We start from the raw sequence: 18632 nt of genomic DNA, 5'->3' as shown, positions 1-18632 counted from the left end.
CAGGACAAACTGCTCTGCTTTTATGACTAACATGGCGGAATGAAAGGTTGAATAGTTGCTCTGTAAATGAAAAATCAAAATGTGTCGGTCGCTCTTGGAAAACTGGGAAAACACAGGATAAACAGGAAGGCAATCCCGGCACTCAAACACATGAGATAAAAATATATATTTACGAGGACGGAGGTGTTACAAAAGGCCTCTGCCTCTTTTAATGAGCCACTACAATAAAGGCTTTTTAATATTTCCTCCCTCAGTAATTTATTTTTATTTATTTATTTCATATTTTTGGGTGCCATCCCATTCTTGTTTAAAAAAAAAAAAAAAAAAATCACAGAAGATGTTCGTGAAACTTCAGATTTCCTTTAAACAATTCTGAAGTTAGTAATAGAGCATAAAGATGCTGAGTCATGCTGCCTTCTGTGTAGTTTGGTGAAGTGGTGATGAATAACAGATAAATAGCTCTTTGTGGTCCTGGTCATGTTTGATGAGGTTGTTGAAAACTTTCGGAGCTTGTGTGTAAACTTGAGCCGGCTGAGACACTCTGAGACACTGAGCTGGATTAGACTGAGTTAAATCGATACAGGCTTAAGTGACAAGACTTCACTGAATGAAACTGAAATTGCATTTTTCGTCTTTCAAATCTACTCTCCAATATTTGATTTAATTTGTTTCTAACAAGTAGGAAAAAAATGTCGCATGTCTGTCGCATGCGTCCCTCTACTTCTGTAGAAAGAAACAGTCCCTAATTCTGAGGGTTTCAGATGACAAAAAGTTTCCTGATGTTCCAGTGAAGTCGAAGAGGATGTTGAACTCAACAGTAATGTATGCTGCAGGGTTCTGATATGACGACGGAAACATGAGTAATATGAAAATTATCAGAATCAGTCAGATTCCTGAGGTTTTTTATTGTCAGTAATCGGAGAGTAATTCAGGAATTTGATCTCAAGTTTGTGTGTGTGGATGTATCAGTGTGTCAGAGTGAAAGAAAGAGGAACTTCAGGGGTTTAGTGTGTATTACGTAAATGTGGATAGTGTCAATAAATATCTCTACACCTCAATGAAACGTTCACGCAGGGCCGGCATGAGCAGATTGATTACCTTCAAACTACAGATGCATTGTAGACAGGCACCAACTATCAAGCAGGGTTCGTATTAAATATCTTTAAGCTTAATTAACAGGATTAATGTTGTTCTGATAACATATATTTGGTGTATTCACATATCTAGTCTTGCAGATGGAAAATCAGCATGTGAGGTGTTTCATATTGAATAATAATTGACCATATGGGTCTCGCTGTGCCGACAAACGTTGCTGATGTAAACAAACCTATAACAGCATTGGAAATACAGTGCCACAGATTTAGTTGTGGGAGGGTGTGAGACACTTAAAAGAATAAAAGACCTGTCTACCTATCAAAGTGCTGCAAAACAAAAAGGAGGAAAAATAAAAGTGAAAAATCAGTGATATTGAATTTAAAGAAGGCTAGCTTTTTGGGAATTTATGTTTTCCTGTCAGAGATGATCAGACAGCTTGTTGGTGGATGTTACATTTTTACGTTTCCAGTCATTCTGCTGACTCTGGGTAAGACGGCATAGTGTACAAATATCCTCCTGTAACTAAGAATAGCTTTAACTCATCTCGATAAAAGTTCAGCAAGTTGAAACACTGGAATTTTGTCCTTGAAAAGCAGACAGACGTGAAGCTATGAAACGTCAGCAGGTTTGTGAAATACCATTTATCAAAAAACCAAACCACAAAAGTTGAAATGTGCTTACCTCATCAATGATGTCATCCTGCAGGGCATGGTCGGGCTGTCCGAGGTCAATGCTCTTTCTGCTTTCCTCTCTTCCTGCTCCTGGTCCTGTCAATCAATCAGTCGATCAGTTCATTACTCAAACACTGACAGATGTACAAATATTTTTATGTTAAATTCTGGCATTGTTGGATTTGAGGATTCAGGAGGAGTTCTGTCTTACCAGTTTTCTTCTGTTTGTTGTTGGGGAGCTTCTTCACAGAGCTGCCGTGGCTGAGGCGGCGGACCGGACTGGTTAGCCACTTCCTCAGAGTGTTTCCAGAGCGTTTGGGACCAGGCGAGCTGGACTGCAGCGAGCTGAGCGATGGCTGCGGCTGAAGGTTTGCAACGGACTCTGTCTTTCCATCGGAGCCGCTAACAGGATAGTTTTCTGAAAGAAATCATTTAAAATGTTTACGGTTTGGAAAGATCCAATCAGCCTTTGGTAGCGGTTACTTAGTCTGCTTCCACAGTGTCCCAAATCAGCTGATAGGATCATTAAGTTCACACACTCCTACATCATCCGCCATTAATCAACATCACTGTAATCCATCAGGTGTTTTACCCTGTCAGTTACATCAATAAATCAGAAACGCAGAAGAGGTTGAGTGTATAAGTGTATGTGTGTGTGAAATGAGGCCTTGACAAAACAAGCTCACCCTCTGTGTGTATAATAACAGCTGGCAGTCGTATCTTCACTTCCAGCTATGTAGGTTTTTGTTTTGATCATTTTAAATATCCAGAGCAATAAAATCTTTAACTGTGAGGAGTGACAGATTCTTTAATCAAAATTACAACTAGTCAGAACTTCACTGATGATCTTGAATATAAGTTTCCACAAGTCCTTCTGCAAATTAAAATATCTGGAAGTTCCTTTAAGAATAATCAAAACCCAGCAGCAACCTCCGCGGCTAACAATGAAGCCAAAACTGCAGTTCTGCAAATGGCCACTTGAGGCTGACTCCAAAAGCAAGTCAATCCCCATAGACCTCCATGTTAAAATGCATGACAATACAGCAGAAATAAACATGTTTACAGCCTGGTACAAAAAACAGTTTCAGTCTCTGTAGCTAACTTCAACATTCTTGACAACTGTACAGAGATGAATTTTTATATAACTCACCTGTTTAAATGTTATTAAGGGTTAAAGTTGTGCATAATTAAGGACGTGGATGCTTTGAGTGACAGGTGGGTTACAACCACGGCCTAACCCCAGATTCACAGAGTATAGGCATAGCCATAGCTGTCACCATTTCAGTGTGTTTTCAGGTCATTACAGTTAACTGTAACATGTTGGTTGCTTTAAAAAATCTTGTTTAGCATTTGGTTGTACTGACCCTATAAGGAATCGGATACTATTTTTTTCCGCTAACTACATTTTGTTATAATGTTTTTAAGCCTGTTTTTGGCTAGTGAAAATTAGCATTAGTATTATCACTGTTAACCATAGACTGTTAATGCACCATGCTAACCTAGCTAGCAGCTAGTGCCAGGGTTATCTCCACCCTCACATCTAAATACAGTCACTGCTGACTTCAAATATCCAAAAAAGTCTTGTTTAGCATTTGGTTGTACTAAATGACCCTGTAAGGAGTCGAATGTTCTGTTTTTCCTCTAAGTATATTTTATTTTAATGTTTTTAAAGCCTGTTTTTAGCTAGTGAAACTAACATTAGCATTATTACAGTTAACCATAGACAGTTAATGCACCATGCAAACCAAGCTAGCAGCTAGCAACAGGGTTATTTCCACCACAACGTCCAAATATGGTCACTTTTGACTCCCTAAAAGTCTTGTTTAGCATTTGGTTGTACTAAATGACCCTCTAAAGAGTCAGATGTTAAGTCTTCCTGCAAAGTACATTTTGTTTTAATGTTTTAAGCCTGTTTCTGGCTAGTGAACATTAGCATTATTATTGTTAACCATAGGCTGTTAATGCACCTTGCTAACCAAGTTAGCAGCTAGGGTTAGGGTTATCTCTACCCTTGCATCCAAAAAGGGTTGCTCCTGACTCCACAAATCCAAGATGGCAACAATCAAAATGCCAAAGGCATTCAAAACAGGAGTCCACAAACCAATGGGTGATTTCATGGTGGCTACTTCCATTATTTTATACAGCCTATGGTCATAACTGAATTTTCAAAATCTTACATTTCCTTACAAATTAGTGGTAAAAGTAACTAATAATCAGAGATCACAGCGTTTAAACTAGCCTACATGTAAATAGAGATATCTGAAAATCATGTTTTCACTACTAGCTGTGATGTTATGTTGTTTTTTCCCCTTTTCAGGCACATGTGCGTTTGTTAATTATGTTCAGGCACCACAGAGTCATGTTTTGGTTCTTGGGAAGTGACAAAAACACAGAGATCCAGATGAGTCTTTCTATTAATAAAAAACAAAGTCTGTTTAGCAGCTGCTCTCATGTCACACACGCTTCGCCTGGCAGCGCTGTCGTTTCAGACACATGAACCCATGTTGGACATCAATTCCTTCTTTGTCTGCTTCAGTTTGTTAGCAGCTGTGTTCATCTTTAAATAGTTAAATGTAAGTAACATGAAAACACACGACTGGATAAGCAAAGGGAGAAGCATTAGATTTTGTTTTGAAGATAACCAAGAAGCAGGAAATAAAAGTTATCATGTAGATATGTTTCACTGAGGTTATATCCAGGATGTGTGAAGCAGCAGTCATGTGTCAGGAGTGTGGTGGATCAGCTGCACTCACACACAGCTGGGAGCTATGGGCTGCGGCTGATGGGGTTTGTGTGTGTGTGTGTGTGTGTGTGTGTGTGTGTCAAACAGGAAATGAAAGGTCGGCAATATCTCCCGAGGTGCTGTGCAGTACTATCTATTAGTGGTGAGCTTTTTTTTGCTCTTTTTGTTTACCTTCATTTCTCACCATATTCATGTGTTCCCTTCCTTCCTTTCCTTCCCTCCTCCTCATCTCTGACCTGTTATTTTATCTGACTGTCTCCTACTTGTGCACAAATGTCTGTTGCTGAGCTGCAGATGGCAAATACAACATGTGATATTCAGTTATTTCTGTTACAGTTTCCTCTAAGATCAACAATAAAATGACTTTCACTTCCTAAAAGTGTCGTAAGCCGGAGCAGGTCAAATGCCAGCAGTGCCACAATGTGCAGAAAGTCCAGTGTGTCGGCTGTTGGCGTCTGAATCATTTTTTATTTATCTGGACTTTATTTTATATTAACTGTACAATATTTCTCATTAATTGAATGGGAAAAAAGGTAATTTCATGTATTAAATGCTGCTTCACTTAAAAAGCATTGTCCAAAGTCAATATTCTTCCAGTACTTTTGTCTGACAGAGACCATTTCCTGAGATAACCTGACTCCACACCTCTTCCCATCATATTATGCAGGTTATTCAGTCCATGTTAGTGGTATCTGTTGTTTTAGTTATCTGACTGTGTCAGCAGTGTTGCAGAGATAAAACCCTCTGTTAAGAAAACAACAGCCAAGGTCACCCAGAGCTACTGAAGGTGCCTCTGTTTCTCTTTCGCTCTCATGAGACAAACTCATGATAAACACACACAAATACGACACTGCAGAGAGTGAGTGGAGAGGGACAAAGCACTACTGAAGATATCTACAAAGCTTGAGTGAAATCAATTGACTTCAGCGGTGGAAGACCGTTCAGACCATGTGATCTACCCGCAGTGCAAGAGAACAACTGTAATGTACTGTGTGTTTCAGCTTAAAATACCCAGTGTTTGTGGCACAATTTCAGGCAGGAAACACAGCAATGTCTCGGTAAAGAAACACTGCTTTTTGTGGCACTGGCCCTGCAGGTGGCTTAAAATGCAGCTATGACTCGCTAATAAACAACTGCCATCCACCATCCTCTCCACCTCCCGATGACAAAGTCAGTTCATATTCTATGTTACTTTAGAAATGTTGATATGATACAAATGAAATGTACAAATGTAACATATCCTCCTGAGACCCAAACTTTTGTTTGGTTCACATTTTTAAATTCTCCTACCTATCTGGAATCAGATCCTGTCCTGATAAGTATAAAAAAAAAAAAAACACTTCCCTTTATCCTCATACGTGACGATAATTAAGTCTCAGTGTCCTTCAACAAGCTGATGATAAATTCCTTATGTCTTCAAACATGTACTTTCTAATTAACAGCGTCTTTGCTGTTGCTAAAATTGGTTAAATCTGCCGTCATATCAAACTACAAACGTTATTAATCAGAAATGAACAAGTTTAAACCATAAATGTGATCAAGTTTTGGACCTTGTCCATGTTTGTATCGGGGTCGGCTGCAGACTGACTTGGCAGAGATGGCTGCCATCTTGTTTTTACATGGATTGGTGCCATTAGATGGCACAAAAAAGTGTCCAAGAAAGAGGACAACAGGTCTACGTTAAGCAGAATGAAGTAAAAAGTCAAGTAAACCAAAAATGTAATGTTCTCGTATGAGGACACAGGGTCTGAGGAGGATATCCGTGGTTTGCAGAAACATACAATGCCAACATTTCTTTGTTGGTCTTTCATTTGTAATTGACTGCAACTAATTCCTTTGTTCTTGTAAGGTCACTTCAACTTAAACTCACTTTCATCCTACGAGTTCAACAATACAGAGTTGCTAACCTGCCCCACAGGCAAACAAGGACTGGCCAAAACTATATTTATTTTTGAATACTGTGTATATTCATAGCAACTGATACACAAGGTGACACTGATTGTTTTGTTCAAGTGGAGAAATAACTGGGCGCTTAGCTGGAAACAAATACAGGGTGGTGTTGTTTACTTGTTCCTGACATCACTATTATCCAACAAAAACGCACTGGTGAAAGAAAAGCGAAAAACATGTTCTCGTTTCTAATGAAAAAGTTACCTCATCTGCAAAGTGGTCACTGTAACTTCAAGAGCATTCTGACAAACACGTGTGAAAACATGAGTTGTTGCAGTCAGTCACACAACCTGCTTTCAATTATCTGAAAAAGTGTTAAAGAAACTAAACAACCAGTGAGTTATACGATGAGTCTTCACAGAACTTATCTGGAAAATACTGCGAAGACTACAGGGCATATGGCCGCAGCATTGAGCAAGACACACACTGTCCAGACATCAGGTAAAGGGTAGGTTTGTACCGAAGGTCGCTCATTTACTTCACACAGGATTTGGATTAGACATTAATCCAGACACAGAAACTGCAAGCATCCTGTCCCCCATCAGGATCTCTACTGATTCACAACCTCATGACTGCTTTCTCCCTCTCACACTCTCTCCCCCTGTCGTCACTCTGGCCCAGTGCTTCAGTGGTTACTCCCTGAAGTGTTATTGAGCAAATCCAGTCATTTGTCCTCAAGTGAGGGAATACGCAAGTCCTTTACGTCATGTCATGGGTCACCTGGTCACCTGCGAGTGTGCTTTCAGCTGAGCCCGTGTCAGTCATTGAGCGGCCTTGACAGCTCGCTGACGACAGAAACTCATTACGGGCTTGAGTGCACACACTTAAACACACAGCTGAGAGATAAGACATCACTGTTTTAACATCTCCTCCCTCAGAGAAAAAAGACACTGCAGGACCAGTGTGCTGCCGGCAGCTGCTGGGAGCTGACCAGTCACCACTAAAACCAGGAACAGCTCTTAAAGGACCATCACATTCAATGAGCTAGAAACGTGACAAAAATACTCTAAACAAAAGGTCAGTTTCTGAAGCTTTCAACTACATCTTGCAGTCTTCCTCAACAGATGGGCGGCTCAGTGGTTGCTGTGATGGTTCAGTTGGTTTTACAGCTAAGCAATGTAAAATAATTTTTATTGTTCTTTGTTATTATCATCATTGTTTTTCATTATGGGAATCAAAGGATTGGAATTAACAACCAGTTCTAGTTGAGAACAGTTTCCAAATTGTTCGATCCACTGGAATCATATGCGTCCAAGCTTTTCAATTCCTTTTTTAGTACAGTGGTACATTGCAAAACAAAAACAAAAAGACTAAGACTAAGAAAATGGTCAAACATTGGAGCTTTTGCACACCTGAGTTACATGCATGCCTTCTTCCTACTCTGTTTAAGTACCGTGTTCAGACTCATACCCCTTTTCAACAAACATGGGCTGGCTTGGTTTGGCTTAAGCTGTCATCTCGGCACTTCAACAGGGCTACCCTCTTGAAGGTGTGTCTTACACTGATGACGGCTCGTCTTGAGTGATGACATTTAAAAGCAGTGGGCTATTTTTGCAGCATGTTTTTCCATCACACAGCAGGGCAGGTAAAAGAGGTTTACCTGTTGGAGGTGAGCTGTTTGCAGAGGTGCAGTAAGAGCCTGTTGTCTGCAGCTGCATCTCACTGTGGCTGTTTCTACTTCCACTTTCCTCCCTGCCGTATTATTACACTTGTCTTAATTGAGGAAAACCCAGTAACATATTTTAATTCCAATAGAGTCTTAAAAATAAAAGTCCCTCCTTATTTTGTTATGTAAAAACTTTCATTGTGAAGCAGCAAAATAAGGAAATGTTAAGTTTTGGAGCAGCAACTTCACACAACTTCTAATACGGCTGATAGTGAACATGAACTGCAAAATAAAGCAGATATCTAAAGTAAAAACAGGACGCAGAGAAACTAAACTCCTGTTAGAAGCTACAGATGTGCTGAGAGCTCAACACAAAGACTTTTAAAAACGCCTTTCTCTCTGGTCTGCTGCAGACAGAGGTGAGGAGAGCCTCGCAACATACACAGCTTGTTTGAGGGGGGAGAAGCAGGGTTGTCGGGGTTGGCTGCGGTGGCAAAACGTCCCCGCTAAATGCTAGAGGGCAGGCAGCCCGGCTTTTGGACCTACTCTGAAGGAGGTCCATCTCTGGCACGGCTCAGCATGGCATAGTGTGTCTTAACTGGTAATGGGAACACAAATCGGAATGGCATGGCTTTACTTGGCACGGCTAAAAGCGACAGTGGAAAAGGCTCATCAGAGATAACTGAATGGTTGTGTTGACACTGACAATGTGTAGCAAATTGCTCAGAAATCACTAAGGGTAAAGAATCAGACAGATAAGCAGAATCAATAATGGGATTGGTATGTATAAAATCTTATCAGTACCCATCCCTGATCTTATCTGGTTTTGTAAAGTGACCTTGGGTGAGTTGAAAGGTCTTTATAAATAAAATGCATTATTATTATCATGTGATTTATTTGAAATTCTTCTATAGTCATCACTTGTCATCAAGCAAACTAGACGATCAGTTGCACCTTTATCTACAGAGAGCACATTCCACAGTTCAGGACAAAAAGGAAAGCGCCGGTAAGGAGGGAATGTTTTTACAGTAGTGGAACAAAGGTGACAAAAATTCAGACATGTCAGTCTCAGTGACAGGAAGCCTTAAGGCGTTGTGAATTCCATGTCACTTACAGTGTCGCTCTACACGATACAGCAGTCTATCATTGTTGATCCGGATTCCAGGTCTGTATTTCCTTATCTGTCTGAAACTGGTAGCTGCACTCCTACATCAACTGACACTTTCAATGCTACACACAACACTTTCTACCACACAGTCCTCCACAGAAAAGGCTGTTTTATAGGCAGTAAAATGTTTATTTTAGAAACAGAAATCAAATTTGTCAGTGGCCATAATCAACTGAAGAAGCGCAGTGTTCGCACTGTAGTGGGTTAACACTGAATAGTACTATGTGTGCTGAAGAGTACAGCAGTATCAGAGCCAAAGTCAGGTGAGACCAAACAGGGAAGCTTTTGTTCAGCAGCTGACAGAAAGACAGACTGTCTACTGTTAAAATCCCCATCACTCACTATCTTTAATCACACACTCGCACACAAACAGACACACACACACACACACACACACACACACACACAGAGATGTGACGTCCAGCAGTCTGGTAGATACTAAACCAGCGGTCTGAATACAACACAACAGAGTTTTGTCTTGCTCTGTCTCTCACGCACACACACTCGGCTTCATTCTGTAATTACACTACACACACATTTTGTCTATGAATGGCTCTTTTTACAAGAGAGTATTGAAACTCAGACACACTCAGCTCAACACACACACACACAAGGTTCCAGGTACATTACCAAAATAGTCCTGGTAGTTACCACTAACTATCTCTGTTAACCTCTTAATCTTATTAGATAACACAGATGTTGACAAAGTTTTCCCTGGGGACATAATTTACAGTTTAAAAAAGGTAATAAATCGCAATATATTGCAAAATATTTTATTGTGATACTCAGCATATCGCAACATATTTAAAATTGCAATAATATTGTATCGTGACTTAAGTATTGTGATAATATTGTATTGTGGATCCTCTGGTGATCCACCCCTGCATTAAACCATTTATTTTTTCATTAAACCACAGACACATTACATTTATACATTATTATGAAGCAGATACATTGAAACTTTACATTTCTACAACATTGTGGTGAACGTGTGGTTAGATTTAAGCACAAAAAATGCTTGGTTACGGTTTGGAAAAGATTGTGCTTTGGTTTAAAATGCCTCCTTTTGATTGCCCAATAGCGGCTGGAAACACAGTGATGTCGAGATAAAAAACGACTGCTTTTTGTGGCACTATCTCAGCAGGAAATGCAGCCATGTCTGTCAAAAACAGCCACTTATCAAAACACTATCTGGACAGGAAATGCAGCAATGTCTTGGTAAAAGATAACCAGTTTTTGTGGCACTATCCCAGCTGAAAACACAGCGACAGGAGTAAAAGCTGCTGGAAACGAAATGATGTCTCAATAAAAACAATTGCTTTTTATGGCACTATCCCAGCAAGAAATGCAGCCATAGCTTTGTAAAAAAACAACCGCATTTTGTGGGACTATCCCGGCTGGAAACACAACACAGGTCGCTAAGAAACGCTCGCCTTTGGTGGTTCAAAAGCTGCTGGAAACACAGTGATGTCTCGATTAAAAACAACCACGACTGTCCGTGCTGTGTAACCTTGAGTCATGCTACGGTGCCGGTCAACTGAGCAAAACCACTCAAAAATTCAGCCTGCTTTAGTGCATTGATTGTTTGACTGTATGTACAGTAAATGGGGTTGCCTGAACTGAGAGAAGAATCATGGGAGTTCTCTTCACAGAGTCAGTTTTATAACAGAAGAAGACCTCTTACATTATAGATTAAAATCTGCACCAACTTCCTACCACCAAAGTCCAGAGTCTTCTTTTAGTTTCCCCTAACATTCAGACAGAGATATCATTTAAGGTTCTGTGGGGACAGCAATGTCTTGGTAATAAACAGCCGCTTTTTGTGGTACTATCCTGGCTGGAAACACAGTGACAGGTCACCAAGAAACACTCACCTTTGGCAATTAAAAAGCTGCTGGAAACGCAGTGATGTCTTGATTAAAATAATTATTTTTTGTGTGCACTATCCCAGCAGGAAACACAGCCAACAGGTCACTAAGAAACACCCACCTTTGGTGATTAAAAGCTGCTGGAAACACAGCGATGTCTCGATAAAAACAACCACTTTTCTGACTATCATGACAAGAAATGGAGCAATGTCTTGGTTAAAAACAACCGTTCGTGGCACTATCCCAGCAGGAAACACAACACAGGTTGCTAAGAACACCCATCTTTGGTGATTAAAAAGCTGCTGGAAAAACACAGTGATGACTCCTTAAAAAAACAAAACTCTGAAATGATGTGTATGAAATGTACCAACGTAACTTATCCATGGTTTGCAGGAACCTACAGTGCCAACATTTTCTATTAGAACTGAGCTAAACATGAACAAAAGCATTACAAAGATGCTGCAGGAAGACGAAGAATTATAAAAAGTAGCACAGTATGTAATAACAGTGTGTTAGAGGTATTAACACTGTAGCTGTCTTTCCTTGTGCCCGCCTGCTCCCCTCCCATCTTGCTTTTTTGTCAATGACAGGAAGTGACAGTAATCTGGGAGGATGACATTCCTCTCATACCTCTCTCTGTCTCACTCTCATACCTTACATATTTAACAAGACACACAACCACAGTAACTACACAAAAGAAATTACTGACTATTATAAGGGCACCGCACTAATGACAGGACGGTACATGTTGATCCACTGCAACAATATGTAAAANGTTTAATTGAAAAACAAAAAATTTAATCTTTATGACACTTAAATACAATTTGCATAATAATTTGGAACGTGGTGTATTATAAGGGCACCGCACTAATGACAGGACGGTACATGTTGATCCACTGCAACAATATGTAAAACGTACGTCTATGTGAGGCTTGAAATCATATGTAGCAGAAGATTGAAACCACCGAGAACTGTTCAATGTAAATAAACTTTCTAAGCACTGAATATCAATAACTTCACTTATTTCATTACTTATTTTGTTCTCCTTCTAATCACAGTCCGGTCCTACGTTACTGCAGATGCCTTAACGCGACATAATCGAGACACAAACAGAAAGGTTATTCAGACTTCAGATGAAAATGTTTGCAGTGTGGCTACAAACATCTGATTACATGCAGGGATGCACACACACACAGTCCCTATGGTCTCAGATCAAAGGAAGCTATAGAGATAAAAAGGAGCTTTAATCGAGCCTTCAAAGCAGCAGCATTGCGAGACTATACAATAACACCAGGAGGTTACAGAGAGGGCTTCTTACATAGTAGCAAAACACACATATGTATTTATAGGGACTCGTTTCATCTCTGACTTGAGGAAACTTCGTGTTTGTCCCTACAATCGAAACAATAGTAGAGGTGCAATTACTAGCAGTGGAGGGTACACCTTTAACTCATCTCTCGCATGGCTAGATCTATCTCATGCTGTGCCAGTGCTGGAGAAATGTCTGGCTGAAACTATCATAATTCTGCGCTGAGGGAATTGTATTTATTTGACTCAATCACAGTTGCTTTGGGCAGCAATAAGCTTGGGATATAGCATCAGTACCTTTGCAATAGTGTCCATAGTGTTTTGGTGGAGACGTGAGCCCTAGTATTAAAATGGCTAAATGGCTGCAAAATAAAATGCCATATGAAACTTCAAAAGACATTTTGGCATGTAGATTGCAAGCTCTGAAGTTCTTGTTTCATGCACAGCGCTAAAATTAAGTATGGAGATGGGTCTGGCTATAAGAGACTAAAAGATGCATCTAAGATAGGCAGCCAATGACAGGGCTATACCCACAATCTACATCCTGTGAGCCAAACCATTTCCTAAAATGCATAAGAGCATATACAGAATGATTTCCAGTCCTCTCAGTCAGAATACAGGCAAGTAGCTATATTTTGACACTCTGATAGTCATACCCTATAAAAATCAATCCTTGGTGAGTGCTGGTGGCCGTCTCACATCAGATGCAGATTATTTAGATGATGATAGAGCTTGTCATGCAATGATTATCTTAACGCTGTGCACTCAAGTGGCTGAAGGAAGTTGGAATGTACTTGATGTTGTCACCAGGTATCACGACTGAACCAATGATGCCTGTATCCTCAGGTGACTAGGCTGTGTCTGTTCCTGCAGGCTGTCTGTGGCTCCTCACCAAAGCATCCACACAGTTCAATAATACCAATACAAGTATTGGAAATACGTCCGATACTGCTGAAAATGCTGGATCGAGAATTGGCGAGTATGCAAGTCTATCCGATCCGATACCACGTAATTAACTAATAAACTTAAACAAGGCTGGCGAAGTCAAAAACATTATCAAAGTACTTTATTTACCATGAAGACAAAGAAGCAGAAGCCCTGCTGGGTCTTAGTAGTAGTCACATACAGGTGCTTTTGCTTTCTGCGTTTATTCCATATTGTGAAGGGCTCATTGCATGAGTAAAGTATACTCAGTCAAAAAATTAACAATGCATTACTTGCCGATATCATTGTGCATCCCTGGTCATTTTAAACAAACTTAACTGAATTTACAGAACTGCATCATGATATATACCATTACTGTGATATAAAATTACATGTATGTGAAGATTTTGGCCATAACACCCACCCTGAAGGCTAGAAAAACAATCCTCAACAATCCCTAATACTCTTGGAAACTGTAACTGAGAGATATTACCACAAATAAAAACATTTTATAAATGCGGAAATTAAGACTAAGTAACTAAGAAGAGGTAGAAAAGCTGCTAACCTTACTTCCACATCACACACACTCACACAAACAAAATGGTCAGATTTAAAAATGTATTTACAGGAAATTAAAACTCAAATTAAGTCTCGTTGTCGGGACAGTTAAACAGTCGTCTTACTCCACTGCTGCTACAAATGCTGCCAAATGTGTTAGAGCATTTGTTCTAATTTAAATCTGAGCAGCAGGTCAGATGAGTCTGAACACAATGAATCAAAGCTGATGAAGCAGTGGAGAAAAGACTAATGCCATCTCTGTCCATTATCTCTGCTGGTGTGTGTTTGTGTGTGCGTGCATGTGCGCGCCCCAGGGTCAGAGTAGTTTCCTGCCCATCTTCAGGTTTAATGGGTAATGGACAGGACGTAGGATCATTTTACACGCCAGTTAGTCACTCCGCCACTGTCTGAGAGCGTGAGGAAGTGCCTCTGTGTGTGTGTTTGTTTCAGCGTGTGTGTGTGTGTGGAAAAATATGCAATAAAACATGCAATATCAACAACAACAGACTTCCCTCCTCTCCTCAGGCCTAAGTCATGATCAAAAATATAGTTTGATATTTTGCGTACAGTTCATAGATGCATGCTGCCACAGAATCCAGGCCAACCAGCTGAGCTTTATGCTAAAACAATGATGTGACATTTATAGAAAGTATTTTACACACTTGCAAAAAAGGCTTGGCTATGGAAGGAATCATCTGGCATGCTGAGAATATAGAGCTGGAATCAGGAGCACATTCACCTCTGACACACAGAGATGAGGCTGTTGCTTATGCAGTTTGAGGATAATATAAATGTGACCTCGTTGACCTGTGTGTGTGACCCAAGCAATGAAAGCCTAGCATGTCATTTCAATGTGTCCTCACTTTCGATTTCGAGCTAACTAGATCACCTTGGCTCCAGTTTGGTTTCACTGAAATTAGTGTAACCAGTTTAACTACATGCCACTCTGTAGGTGAGCGTGAAGCTCAGAGGCTCTGGAGCCAAAGTCCACAGTCTGTCCACACACAGAGTGGAGTTAACCTTTAGCTAACTGTAGCTGCATGCTACCCTGCAAACACATACATACACACCTTGCATGTGCTCTTAAAGGTACCACGCATGGAGAACAATAGCTTTCAGCCTCAAGGTGATTTTTAGCTCATGATGGAAACAGAATACCACGACTGTCCGTGCTGTGTAACCTGGAGTCATGCAGCTAGAGTGCCGGTCAACTGAGCAAAACCACTCAAAAATTCAGCCTGCTTTAGTGCATTGATTGTTTGACTGTATGTACAGTAAATGGGATTGAACTGAGAGGAGCGTCAGGGGAGTTCTCTTCACAGAGCTGAACTGTCAGTTTTATAACAGAAGATCTCTTATATTATAGATTAAGATCTGCACCAACTTCCTACCACCCAAGTCTAGAGTCTTCTTTTAGTTTCCCGTAACATTCAGACAGAGATATCATTTAAGGTTCTGTGAGGACATAAACGACATGACGCTCCATGAGCGCTGGGCATTAAAATCCCATGCACACTAAGTAACAGCTCCCACTCCTCCTCCATGATTGAGACGTAGATGGCTGCTGGGGCCAAAGGATGAGGCTGTAAAGTCTGTGAGAGCATACACTGGATTGTATGAGCGTTGCTAGCAGTGATAAGAGCCATATTACTTGTCCCAGAAATGTCCATGTTATTTATAGAAGTGATTTCAGCCTCCAGCAGGTCAGGTATGTACCATTTTCTAAAAACAAGTACGCACACAAGTCCTTTACTTATTGGCTGTGTGTTGGTGCCTTTTAAAACAGTCCAGTCGACAGAAGAAAATGTTGGTATAGTACATTTCTGCAAGCCACAGATATGTTACATTTGAACGTTACTTAGGTCATAGTCATGTGCTTCTAGTGGCTATTTAGTCATCAAATGTGGCTGTTTTGTGGTGACCTGTCGCAATGTTTCCATCAAGGATAACGCCATGTAAAGTGGTTGTTTTTACCAAGTGGGTATAGTGGGTTTAAAACCAAAACTTGATCTTTTCCGAACCATAACCAAGTGTTTTTGTGCCGAAATGTAACGACACGTTAGCCACAGAGTTGTTGAAACGTTAAGAAAAGTTTCAGCATATCTGCTACATAACATACCTGCAAAGAAACGTAGCTTTAAGGTATTCACAACATAAAAACGTACAAATGTAACCTATCTGTGGTTTTCAGAAATGTACAATTTCACTAATTCTAGTGACTGGGTTGCTTATTGAATGCATATATTGAATTGTATTAGCATTGCTAGCATTGATAATAGCCATGTTACTTGTGCCAGAAATACCCATCTTATTTACTGAACAGATTTCAGCCTCCAGCATATAATGATTTTCATGTTGAGTCAGGGATGTATCATTTTCTACAAACGCACACAAGTCCTTTACTGATTGACTGTTTGTTTGTCAGTGCCTTTTAAAACAGTCCAGTCGACAGACGAAAATGTTGTATGTTTGATCCGTCGCTGTGTTTCCATCAAAGATAGAACCATGTGAAGCGGTTGTTTTTACCAAGACATCACTGCATTTCAAGCAGGGATGATGCCAACAAAAGTGGGTATTTCAAACCAAAACATCATCTTTTCCTAACCGTAACCAAGTGTTTTACACATTAACCACAGCATTGTTGAAAAGTTACGTTTCAGCATATTTGCTAGGGCACTTACATCCTCTAACGTAAGCAACCAAATAAGTTGTTTTGAAATGACCCAAATGACAGTTAGCAAAAACGAATCACATGAATGTTTTGTGATCGGGCTTCGGTGTTGAAGTCTGATTCTTTCCAATATCACATAAACTGTATTGCCTAACTAGAGAGAAAAGTCATTCACCCGCGTCCAAGAGGCTGATCAACAGTAAAGCTTAACAAACAACCAAATGCTTCTTTTGTCTTTCCTGGAGAGAAAACTCTTCCTGAAAAGAGCCAGTTACTTATTTGCCTTAAAGTACCACTGACCTCTCCACCAAACAAACAAACCACACACCTGTATTCAAAAGCACCTTACAGTCCCCGTCTAAAAAGACCTAAGGAAAGTTTCTGCATTACTAGATTGAACAAAGGCAAAGAGTTTACTGGTATCCATAGCAATAAACATATATTAATACAGATCCATGTCTGACCTGTAACAACTCTGTTTCTCTGGCTGAAAGACTGTCATTGATAGCGAGGTATTTCCCCACTTTTACAGTTCAGTAGTCATCAGATGTACGTCTGTAACCTGGAGACAAACAGGTTCAGACAGGGCCAACAGCTCTGAATCAAACAGTAGAAACCACAGTGGCTCTCAGTCTACAGGGACACGCAATGATTCAGAAATTCAAAAAATGATTACTATGATGAATCCAGTGCAGTCAGTGTAAATCTTTTAATGCTGGCCAAAATCTCTGTCATAACCTGCTACACACCCAAACACAAACACACACACACCCTGTGCAGCAGCTGGCTGAATGGCAGGAAAAGTGATTGCACAATCCAACATCTGATTCTCGAGATACAAAGACAGAAACTGTCCTCTTCTCTGTGTCTCTATCGATCTGTCTATCTCTGTCTGTCTGTGTGACACACAACTTCCTGTTTCAAAATTCATTTTCAATTCAAATTAGTTTCCATTAGCCATAACAAAGGATATAAAAAGATAATTCCAAAGAACAGGAATTTCTCTCCGTCTGTTACTTGGGTTTTTCGGTCCCGGCTTCATTCAGTCATTGTCACACACACACACACACACACACACACACACACACACACACACACACACACACACACACCCCTCTCACAGCTGAGTTGTGTGGAGAATGCTGGTAGCCAGAAACCTGTTCTCTGCTTCATTCTTCAGCAGCACACACGTACACAATACAAACTTCCTAACTTGTAAAGCATGCAACACACACACACACACACACACACACACACACACACACACACACACAAAGACTACATACACAGACAACCACACATACTGCTGTCACACTGAGTGCCACACACAGACACACACACTTAAGACACTCCTGTCCATGTGTCTCTACGTCTCGTCCCACCTGTGCCGTTGTAGCAGCAGCAGCAGCAGCGGACGAGGATCCATCCACAGCAACGCCGGGCTCGCTTCATCCTCCCTCACACACACATCCTACACTCACACACACCTCACTCAGACACACATACACTTCTCACTGGCGGTCCGACTCAACCACTGACCGGCCGACCAACTTGTTAACCCGACTGACTGACTAGGAGAGTGTGTGTACACCACGAGATTCAAGTCTAAACTGCTGACATTCAACACAGAGAGACAGAGAGGGAGAGCAAATGAGGTAGGAGGAGGAGGAGATGGAGGAGGAGCCTACACACACACACACACACACACACACACACACACACACACACACACACTCGTCTCTCTTTCTCAGACACAGTTGTAGAGTTTCTCTCCCTCCCGTACACACTTCAGTTGTCTGGAACAGAAGTCATTGTTAATTATTGTGGAGAGCAGAGACTCAGGTTCCAACGCTGTGTGTGGTTTTGTGTGTGCGTTAGGAAGAAAAGTGACCATGAAGGAATGTGTGTCTTAAGCCTCTTTCACAAATCGACTTTGTGACACTACCAGCTTCATTTATGAACTAATGGCTTTTTGGCATTTGGCAACGTATAAAATCTGTATACTTGACATGTACAGTAAATGTGCCGCAAGAATTATTGAACTAACAGCAGATACACAGTGGATATCCT

The 18632-nt window shown here is 40.6% G+C and overlaps 1 protein-coding gene across 3 annotated transcripts in view; it reads right to left on the bottom strand.

The window, feature by feature from the left end:
- kalrna (kalirin RhoGEF kinase a) overlaps positions 1-18632 on the bottom strand; it is a 218621-nt gene that overhangs the window by 30411 nt on the left and 169578 nt on the right. For all 3 annotated transcript variants that reach the window (XM_050048623.1, XM_050048624.1, XM_050048625.1), the window contains exons 41-42: positions 1978-2184; positions 1777-1862 (exon numbers count right to left, since the gene is read on the bottom strand). In XM_050048623.1, the coding sequence (XP_049904580.1) occupies positions 1777-1862; positions 1978-2184 (293 nt within the window). The remainder of the gene's footprint in view (positions 1-1776; positions 1863-1977; positions 2185-18632) is intronic.

The sequence above is a fragment of the Epinephelus moara genome, chromosome 7 (genome assembly GCF_006386435.1).
Source record: "Epinephelus moara isolate mb chromosome 7, YSFRI_EMoa_1.0, whole genome shotgun sequence".
Classification (NCBI taxonomy): Eukaryota; Metazoa; Chordata; class Actinopteri; order Perciformes; family Serranidae; genus Epinephelus; species Epinephelus moara.
This window is presented reverse-complemented; position numbering and strand designations above follow the sequence as displayed.